The 11,082-nt window shown below is 46.8% G+C and overlaps 1 protein-coding gene across 1 annotated transcript; it reads left to right on the top strand.

Moving 5' to 3' along the window:
* The first annotated feature begins 3,423 nt into the window (after positions 1-3,423).
* LOC147095553 (interferon-induced very large GTPase 1-like) lies at positions 3,424-10,643 on the top strand. The gene has a single exon (XM_085974680.1). The coding sequence runs from the start codon at positions 3,473-3,475 to the stop codon at positions 8,477-8,479; it is 5,007 nt and encodes a 1,668-aa protein (XP_085830806.1). The 5' UTR covers positions 3,424-3,472; the 3' UTR covers positions 8,480-10,643.
* The last annotated feature ends 439 nt before the right edge of the window (positions 10,644-11,082 follow it).

Raw genomic sequence — 11,082 nt, 5'->3', positions numbered from 1 at the left:
CGAGATGTTGGCTATGTCCCCAGATGCAGCGTGAAAAGAGCCGCTCACATAGAAGTTCAGGGCAACAGTCATCCTCACAGCCACCGACAGAGAGGTCCTGCACCTTATCTGAGGCTGCAGATCCTGCCAAAACAGGTGGCACAGCTCAGTCACCACCTCCTTTCTAAATCGCAGCCTTCTGACACACGGCTCCTCCGATATGTTCATGTAGGAAAACTGCTGTCGGAAAACCCTGCCAGTCTAAAGTCTGGTGTGGAGACGTCTGTTGCCCCTCCTCCGTCTGGCCATGCCCGCCCCCCTGTCCCTGCATCTCAGCGCCCTTTCAAATGATTCAGCAGCAGGACGTTCCCCTCCAATTCAGCCCCCATAATAAGCGCGCTCAGGAAGTTTTCCCATTGTAAAAGCTCACCAACAGCAAGGCAATGGTCAGAAGGCTGAAGTTCCTCTGCCTGCGCGGGCTCAGTGGTCAAAAGGCTTTCTGTGTGCAGCTCAGCAACTCTTTGTAACTGTCAAAGAAGTTTTGCTCCAGTAATGGCTGCCGCTTTTAAACCACACCAGTCCCCTTTAAATAACGCCCCCCCAGGCCGAGAAGGACTTGGGAATGTTCCAGCAAGCTGTCACTATTAGCGCCAGGCACTACGGAGACGGGCGCCACCCAATTTCCGGTCTGGGGCGCTAAAAAGGCATTGAACACTGAAATGACGTCATAATCAGCCTGCGCCCATGAGCGGGCGCTAAGTTTTTATGCCGGCGCGAAATGCATGCTCAACATGGGGCGAGGCGCTAATCTCCCTTCGCCCACCCGGAAATTGGCTAGCGCCCCACTTTTCGGCCTCTTTAGGCGTTAATCGGTGGCGCTAACAACCGAATTTCTCCCCCTCCTTCTTTGTCAGTCCAAACCTGAACTTTGCAGGCCTTGGCCATGAGGTTGACCGTAGCCATCTTGTTGGGCCCTGGAGCCCTGGATTTTAAACTCAGTCCAGCCAGGGTTTCTCCAATAAGCCAAAAGTAAATGTTCAGGGGAGACATGAAATTTGCGAATCCTTTCACCCCCTCCTATTTCTCATCTACATGGAGCCCCTCGGCCACAACATTTGAAAACATGGTATCAGTTCCCGTACATACACCGATGAAACCCAGCTGTACCTCACCACCACCTCTCTCGACCCCTCCACTACCTTTGATTTGTCACGTTGCTTTTCGCACATCATGTCCTGGATGAGCCAAAATTTCATTCAATTAATCATTAAGAAGACATTGTATTCAGACCCCAAGGATATTGTGATCAATCATTTTCCATTTCCTAGCCCAGATTTCCACCCCACCCTAGTCACTGTCTGAGGCTGAACCAGAATGTTTGCAATCTCGGTGCCCTATTTGACCCTGAGCTGAGCTTCCGACTCCATATCCTCTCATTCACCAAGACCATCCACTTCCACCTCCTTAATATTACCTGTCTCTGCCCCTGCCTCAGCTCACCTGTTGCTGAAACCCTGATCCATGTCTGTTACCTCTAAACTCAAATATTCTAATGCTCTCCTGGTCGACATCACAACTTCCATCCTCCGTTAGGTTCAGTTCATCCAAAACTCTGCTGCCCGTGTCGTAACTCACGCCAAGTCCTGTTCACCCATCACCGCTGTGCTCGCTGACCTACATTAACTCCTGGTTAAGCAACAACTCAATTGTAAAATTCTCATACAATAGTAAAATTCTGCACATGCTGGAAATCCGAAATAACAACAGAAAACGCTGGAGATACTCAGCAGGCCAGTCAGCATCCATGGAGACAGAAACAGAGTTAACTTTTCAGGTCGAAGACCTTTCGTCAGAACTGGAAAAAAGCAGGAAATGGAATACATTTTAAAGCAAGTTTAGGGGCTGGGAAAAGGGGGTGGGGATGAAAGAACAAAAGGGAATGTCAGTGATAGGATAGCTAGCAGGAGAGATTAAGAGAGATTAAGAGATATTCAAGGTGAGAGGAGGTGGTAATGGTGACTCGCTGTGCCCATGAGTTTTGGGTCCCACACACTGAAGCCACGGGTAGCCTTCTCCTTGACCTCTGAGGACAGTGATGTAGCTTCATCCAGGTCCCACTCGTCCGGCTCCCTCATGCTCTGCTAATCACCCAGTGCCACATCCTCAGTAGCACGATCTGTTTCCCCCCAGGCGAAAGTATCTAAGCTGTCATCTGATGGGGACAAAACAAAATGCATGGGGTGAGATCGAGGGGGTTGTTGCAGGAACTCATGAGTGGGCTTGATTCTGATTTCCTCACCCTCTTCATCATCCTCATCACCATCCTCCTCGCCTTTTTATCCTCATAATTTAGAAAGAATCACGAGTGTGGAGTTCTGCCTTCCTTCGTCCCCCTCCGCATCAAACATCGTCCCTCTCCTGTGCCCCCTGTTAGTGTGGTAGATCTGCAGTGAGCTGGGAGTGGAAGCTTGTGTCTGTGTGGTTCTTCACAGGGATACCACGGGAATTCTGTTAGTGTTCCATCACTAACCTGGCATCAGCAATATGTCCCGGTCCTCACTATCTCCGATGACAAGAGGAGCGTTCCTCCCCATCAGCTCCATGGCCTGTTCCTTGTAGGCGGTGAGGTGCTTCAGATTAGGGATTCCCCTGCCTCTGGTGGGCATCGTGTGCCAGTTTCTTCTGCAATAAGATTGAGTAAGTGAGGGAAAGGCTGACAGTTGAGGAATGGCACAGGTGAGCTGAGGTAAGGGCTGTGGTGGCATCAGTTTGTTAAAGTGAAGGAAGGGTTTTTGGGATGTATGAGCAGAAATACACACCAAGCATGCACAAAAATACACACAGAAATATACAGCTCACACCAACATACAGTCAAACACATATGGGTGGGAGTGGAGGTAGTTTACCCTTCCCTTTACCCCTCACTGGTCCTAGTGTAGCACTGAGGGGAGTGTAGTGCGTGTGGAGAATCTCCCATTCTGAGACCCTGTGGGTCATTATCTTGGGCCCAGGAAGGGTGGGAGATCAGAGTCGGGGAGCTTTGAGGTTGGAGATCGGGTGGTCGGTGTTCGTAGAGATCTGGGATTGGGGCCGAAGGGGAATTCGGAGATAGTGTTGGGGATCTCGGGGCCAGGAGAATAACTGGAACATCCCAAGCCTGGAAGACGGGAATGGCCCACAGTGAAGACCAGAGTTGTCACAGGCTCGGTGTGTAACATGCACTTTAAAAGTGTTCACAAATAAAGCTCCTTACTCTTGTCCTTAGAAATATATAAAGCAGGAAAACCACAGCAAGCATTCCATATGAATGCTGGGAAAGGATATTAAACCAGTGGAATTCCAAGTTTTATAAAATAATGTTTAAATTACTAGCCTATTAATTGCCAGAGTTACACTTTTCTCAAATATTGTGTGGTTTACAGGTTTAATGTGTTCATTAGTTTCCCCACAGCCATTTCTGGAGACCGAGCCCACTGTCCATCACCTGGAAGCCATGGATAATAATATGGAACTGGACCCGATTCCATCCTACCCACAGTTCAAAAGGAAGCATTTTGGGAGAGGGTCACAGCCCGGATCAAGTCCACATGACCCAGTGGAAGGTAACAAAACCACAACTGCACAAGCACAGAGTTCAGGACAGACACATAGTTCAATTCCTGCAAACAATTCTGATGCAAAGACAGTAAAACCCACTCCAGGTAACGATATTACAAAACTCTTAACCGAATTGGGGTTAGAAAGCAAGAAGTTGTCCCTGAGCGACCTGCTCACCATAAGCAGAGAAACACTTCAAAATAAGTCACCTGATTCACCTCAAGATATTCCAGGATATTTTCTCCGGAATTTAATGATGGTCAATTCAGAGGCAAGAAACTTGAAATACAATCCAACTGCGACACAAAATCAGTCAGAATCGGATAACTTGGATTTTCTCTGTCAGGATGAAACCCGTGAAGATTTGTACCATCCCTTGGATATCATCGTGGCGATTTTCCTGCGTGCTGAGCCGTTCCTCCAGCAGGAGTTGATGGTGAAGATGTCCCTGTGCCAGTTCGCATTGCCACTGTTGCTGCCTGCTGATAACCAGGGCTGCACCTTCCTACTCTGGGCCCTGCGCTCCATTGTGAAGACCTGGCGCCCGCGCTCGCTCCCAGAAAGTGCTGGCTTTAAGGAAACAATCATGGTGACCGCCAGCATGGCGACCTTTTCCTTCATTCGACTCGGTTCCTGTTCCATCTCCAAATCTAAGGTTCTAAATGAGGTCCTCAGCACCTCAGAGCAACACCGCAACTTCTTCATCCATTGCGATATGCAGTGTGGCGATTTACCACCAAAGATTTCTGACGGCCTGGTCGAGTTGTGCTGGTACCTGCCCAGCGGGAGTGGGAGGTCGGATCTCTTCCCGGAGCCAGTGGCGATATTAAACCTCCGAGGTGACGCTAAAGAGTTCCACACACAGGTTCAATTTCTGGCAAACATCTCTTCAGCTCTTTTTATTTTTATTGATAATGTTGACAGTGGTTTGAGCAAGAGCCTGGAGTCCATTGCCCAGTCTCCAGCGAGTACATTCATAGTGCTTACTGGGGGCAGTGTGAGCAGTGAGACACAAGGACACTTGAAGGAACTCATTACTTCCTCAGTGTTTGAGAAAAATCAAATCTTATTCCGAGGAATGAGAAACAGCACAAAGTTCACTGAGACACTGCGATCCACATTGAACACTGCACTGGAAATAACCCTGGAACAGACAACTGTATATAAGCTCAGGAAGACTAGCCGGGGCCCCCAGAGTTTGGAGCAACTGGCGGCAATTGCAAGGGACATGGGAATGGGAATAGATGAGGATGACAAGATGTGTTCACAAGGCAAAGCAAGGGCTGAAAACATTTATAATCATATTAAAGGAGAGGCCATCAGCCAATACAAATCGGAAAATATGTCTTTTCAGGGTTTGACTTGGCAACAGGTTTCCAAAATAGAAAAAGAACAATGTCGCCCAAAACAGCGAGAGGAAAAGTCTACACAAAAATACTGTAACGACCTGGAAGAAGATAAGAAAAAGCTTCGAAACGAGCAACGAATGAAAGGTATATCGGCTGATATGAAAAGCTTCATTACAGCTCTGACACACAGGGAGGAGAGGAAACACTTCCTGCAGTGGCTGAAATACGGGTTGGATTCCAGATCCAGAGACACTCTCTCTGGTTTACGTGGAGATTACAAAGCTCTGTTTGAGAAATCTCAGCAACAGTCAACAAAGCAGAAAGACTCCACAATCCACAACAAACAGCTACAGGAATTAGACCAAAGGATAACTGCCAGCTCCCTTGGACTCGAACATTTCATGCGAGAAATCGGGCTGATCTACGAAACATTGATAAACCAGGATAATGGGAACAAGAAAGAGGAATGGATTGTGGAACAGTTACCCCGCACTGCCGCTGATCTGATGTTGGACGGGTTCCCTCTGGAGCTCATCGATGGCGATGTTTCCAACATTCCTTTACGGTGGATCACTGAAGTACTGAAGGCAGTTGGAGACAAGATTGGCAGAGAGACCCGTGTGTTTGTGCTGACGGTGCTGGGTGTGCAGAGCACGGGCAAGTCCACGCTTCTCAACACCATGTTCGGTTTGCAGTTCGCTGTGAGCAGTGGTCGGTGCACCCGCGGGGCCTACATGCAGCTCATTAAGATTACAGGAGATCTGCAGACCGAGCTGGGCTGTGGGTACATCATGGTGATCGATACCGAGGGGCTGAAAGCACCGGAACTCTCGGCCATCGACGGCAGCTATGAACATGACAACGAGCTCGCCACCCTGGTGATCGGGTTAAGCGATGTAACATTGGTCAATATGGCCATGGAAAACTCCACGGAGATGAAGGACGTGCTGCAGGTAGCGGTCCATGCATTGATACGAATGAAAGAAGTGGGGAAAAGGCCGGCTTGTTACTTTGTCCACCAGAATGTGAGTGACGTGTCTGCTCATGATCAGAATATCAGGGGCCGCAAACATCTGCTGGAACAGCTGGATGTGATGACACGAGCAGCGGCTAAAATGGAAAAACAAGATCGGCGGTTCACCAAGTTCTCTGATGTGTTGGAGTATGACGCGATGGAGAGTAACTGGAACATCCCAGGCCTGTGGCACGGGAATCCGCCCATGGCAGCAGTCAATACCGGCTACAGTCACACGGTGTTTGAGCTGAAAAATAGGCTTTTCAGGGATCTGAAAGAGAAGAGACATAAAGGGAGAACGTCAACAATCTCTGAGTTTATCGAGTGGACTCAATCTCTGTGGACCGCGGTGAAATATGAAAATTTCATCTTCAGTTTCCGGAACAGTCTGGTAGCTGAAGCTTACAATGAACTTTCTGTCAAATACACCGACCTGGAGTGGGAACTGCGGAAAGAAATCCATTCCTTCCTAGAAAGAGCACAGAACAGAATTTTTAATACCAAACATGATCCAGAAAGTGTAGCCCAAAGGTTGAAAAGAGAACGGGTTAAATTCCTCAATGAAATGAAAGAAAAAGCTCTCCAACAATTGAAGGACTATTATTCCACCGGCAATAACACAAACCTTGTTGAAAAATACCGGGAGGATTTTGTCTGCAGCATCGACTCTCTGATCATTGAACGGGGGATGTATGTGGACAGGAAGTGTGATGAGGCAGTGCAGAGGTGGCGAGCTATGCAGCAGGTGAATGATATTAAGGACAAGTATCAGAGTCTGATTGAAGAACAGGTTAATGAACTTCTGCAACAATGTAAGCAAGAAAATAGGAAAATGGATGAAACACAACTGCGGGAAACGTTTGAGGTTATGTGGGAGAAGACAATTTCAGCATTTAAACACAAATCCCCACCGAGAGCCAATATTGGGAAGGACATGGAATTGTGTCTAGCCCAGAATATGCCCGCACACACCACGTTGATCAACCAGAAACTTCACCACAAATCCCTGCGTGAACTGAGTGATGAACATCTCCAAGTCAATAAAGATCATATTGTGCTGTGTAAACTTTTAAAGATTATTCCTAATGTATTTACAAAGCTACATGACTCAGACATTGCAAGAGCCCAGCAGCTGTCAGATCAGTGGGCGAGCGAGTGTAAACAGTTTGTGCAGCAGACAGTGGACCAGGGGCAGGATTATGATTCTAACCATTGCAGAGAACTCCTGAAAGTAATAGATGGGAAAATCCAGAAACACCAGGACCAGATATTCACTTTTAATGAACGTTTCAGGGCGGATTTTAAATTTCACATTTGTGGATTTGCGGTTATAAAATATGAAAAAATGCATGAAAGGTTCCGGAAGGAAACCGATCCCCTGGGACAGTTACAGAAGGAGAAAGCAGCCTACTGCCAAAGCTTTCAGGATAACTACCAGGAGAAAGATCTGACCAAACAAAGAGCAGGACTGTTCTGTGAAAATTGCCTGATCCCGGCCATAATCCAAGCCGTTGAGACAAAACTGGGATTGAAAATTGTGGATCACATGAAGTACCACTGCAAAGGCGGGAAATTCTTGCACCGGAAAAATTTCCAGGTGGCTCTGATGCTGCATTTGAAGGAGAGAGACAGTTTTGATGAGTATCACCGATATATAAAACACACTGAGTCATTCGAAAAATATTGGCTTAAAGAACAAGTTGTCCAACACTGTGCGGCCACAAGTGATGAACAAATTCCTCGGCTGTGCTCTCTTGCACTGGACATTCTGCACGGGGTTATCAGTCGGGTGAGGGAAGCTATCAAGGATACAACACCTCCAACTAACGAAAATTCAGTGGCCGGTATTATTCAGGCATTTAAAGAGAAATTGGACGAGGAGATACAGATTCCACAGGAGAAGTTGGGAACTGTTACTTTTCAATCTAAAAAGATTAAACCAGTGAAATTTAAACAAGAAATTGAAAGTTTAATCAATACAAATGATCTGACGGAAAGGGTGAAAGATAGGGTGAAAGATTGGGGAAAGGATATTGCTGGGAAAGTCACTGCTCTCCCCACAGATCCGTCCAGTGAATTGTACGCGATGTTATGTGGCTGTGGGGAGCAGTGTCCCTTCTGTGGTGTCCTGTGTGACTGTACGAACAGGGAGCACTCACAGCACAGTGCTGAATATCACCGGAGCCAAGGGCTGAACGGATACAGATGGATCAATAGTGAGAAACTAGTAACAGAGAATTGTACAACGGAGGTTGCGAGCGATGCTACTTTCAGGAATAAAGACACCAACGGGGAATTCTATCCTTACAAGAATTACAGAAACCTCAATGACCGGTACAGTTGCTGGAATATTCCTGCTGATACCAGCATCAAAACCTCGGCCTTTTGGAAATGGGTTTTCTACAAATACAACAAACAGTTCGCTGAGAAATACTCGGCAAAACCAGCAGAAGACCTTTCCAGTTGGAATTTACCCTGGGATCAGATTGAAAAAGACATTGAAGAAAAATACCAAGTGAAGATTGCCGAATTAAAATAACTTGTTAGTTTCAAAGACCATAAAAAGAGAAGCTCCCTCCCTCACTGCCTCCCACTCCGAGCTCCTACCCGCGGGGCTCTGCCAGCCCTCCCTCCCTCCACCCCTCCCACTCCGAGCTCCTACCCATGGGGCTCTGCCCGCCCTTCCTCCCTCCACCCCTCCCACTCCGAGCTCCTACCCATGGGGCTCTGCCAGCCCTATCTCCCTCACCTCTCCCTCCCACTCCGGGCTCCTACCCGCGGAGCTCTGCCAGCCCTCACCCCCTCTCCCCTCCCTCACCCCTCCCTCACCCCCTCTCCCCTCCCTCCCACTCCGAGCTCCTACCCGCGGGGCTCTGCCAGCCCTCACCCCCTCTCCCCTCCCTCACCCCCTCTCCACTCCCTCCCACTCCGAGCTCCTACCCGTGGTGCTCTGCCAGCCTTCCCTCCCTCCCACTCCGAGCTCCTACCCGTGGGGCTCTGCTGATGTCCAGACTGGTATTCCTCAGGTTGAAGAGCGGCGAGCTCCATCAGGATCCCTGTTTGACGTCCACAGCTCACCTGCCGGGGCCTCAGAATCGCAGCGGCCTCTTCGCCATCTGAAGTCAAAGTCGGGCTCCATACGGGCGGGAAATTCCTCGGAGCCACTCCTGCTCTGTTCCCGTAACTCTGCCGGAAACCCTGCCCTTCCCGCAAGGTTATGGAGTGGGAGTGGGAGTGGGAGCAGCTCCAAGGAATTTGCCAGCCTATTTAATAAATTTTAACGAGTTTCTTCAACACTGCCCTTTCTACTGAAATGTGCTGCCACTGTTTAGCAGGTGGTGAAAGTCAATTTGCTCCACTGGTTCCCACATCTAAAGAGTTAACCGGAAAGAAACAAATGGGGGTAATTTTCACCCTGACCATTTGGTGAAATGCTGTCTAGAACAGGCGTCTGGTCAGTGCCGCCAGTTTCACACCTGGACAGTGAGGTGAAAATCTCCCCAATTAATATATTAAAGTAAAGACACGGACACAGCTGGTATTCTTGTTTCTCAGTCCTTGAATTTCGATCAGTTTTTCTGGTTAATAATTTAAATGTTTTAGCCAGTAATCTTTCTGTACAGGATTGAGCCTATAGCAGCAAATGGCTGTAGACTGATCGTGGGCTGTTTGGAGTTAAAACAAACAGGCCACACCCAGAGAGAATCAACGTCACAATCATCTGAGAGACAATTGGGCAAAACAAGATGTTCCTCAATTTCCGATCATCATAGAATCATAGAATGAAACAGCACAGAGGGAGGCCATTCAGCCCATCGTGCCTGTGCCGGCTCTTTGAAGAAGCTGTCTAATTAGTCCCACTCCCCTGCTCTTTCCACAGGGCCCTGCACATTTTTCCCCTTCAAGTGTTTATCCAATTCCCTTTCAAAGTTATGTCTGGCGATGAGGGATAATAACTGCTCAGTACCTCTTAGATACAAAGTAATAAACCTGCGAAACCAAAATAATAAAATGTAAATACACAACAGGCCCGTCAGGATCTAAACAGAGAAACAATAGGGTGAACTTTCTGTTTTTGAATCTGAAACGTTAAACTGTATTTTCTCTTTCCAAATGCTGACTGTATTAATTTCTATTTTTATCTGTTTTATTTTAGAGTTAGAACAGAGTTTCATTGTTTAATCATTTTATATCGATATAAAAAGGGAATCGGGAACTAAGTTCAGAAGCCAGCAGTAAATGGAACAGGCTTCTAATGCTGTAATAGAGAGGCGAAACATTGCATTAACATTTGTAGTCGCTATTCCTAGAGTTATGTGTTGTCATTTTATTGTTTCAGATGCTTTCTTCAAATAATTCAATAGCAGATTACAGATTATGTTGCTTGTGTTCAATTATTGGACAGTGTGATTCCTGGCAATGTTTCCCTGTTTGTTGAATTTTAGAATCATAACTTAAACCATTACTGTTACATTTTTATTCTGAAATTCTGATTGCAATAGTTTGGAATTTTAATTCCACAGTGAACAAATGCTTGAATTCTGTTCCAAAGCGTTTGAATTTCATTGAATTTTATATAAGGTTGCAACAAGTGTTTCTATATTCCATTAGTCAACTGTACTTTATCAAGTGATTTGTTTTGAAACTGTACAAACTTTGATCAGCTCTCACCTGCACGACAATAAAACAAATGATTTAATCCAGCTCGGTGCCACCTTTAATAAACATTAAATACCTGGACAAAGCTGTGTAGAGAGTAAGAGACTGGAGGATGGGTGTCTAACCTCACCGAGTGATATGTAATATTATTATTTTAGTATTAAGTGCTTGATATGTTTTTACTCTGATACTTTCCTCGTGCTCAGTACCAAAGACCACTCCGTTATTGACTGCCCCTAATCCCTACAAACCAGAGTGTGACTTTAAATCCATATTATCTGGTAATGTAGCGCAGCCCAGATACTGAATGGAGCCCCTTATTATGGTCTCCAGCTTGCTGCAGCAACCCCTGGACTTTGAAAGGTGGTAGAATATATATCCTATCGATGGTGGTTTGGACTATAAACTATGAAGCAAATTCATCAAGAACAATAACAACTTACACTGAAGATTTTCACCCAGATAACACGACTCACGTTTTCC

Source organism: Somniosus microcephalus, unplaced genomic scaffold (assembly GCF_052327205.1).
Source record: "Somniosus microcephalus isolate GS21.2 unplaced genomic scaffold, FLI_Smic_1.0 unresolved_chr1, whole genome shotgun sequence".
NCBI lineage: Eukaryota > Metazoa > Chordata > Chondrichthyes > Squaliformes > Somniosidae > Somniosus > Somniosus microcephalus.
Note: the sequence above shows the minus strand (reverse complement) of the source record. Positions and strands in the feature narration are given on the sequence as shown.

Coding starts and splice junctions, on each gene's coding strand:
- LOC147095553 (XM_085974680.1), top strand. CDS start 3,473: ATGGATAATAATATGGAACTGGACCCGATTCCATCCTACCCACAGTTC.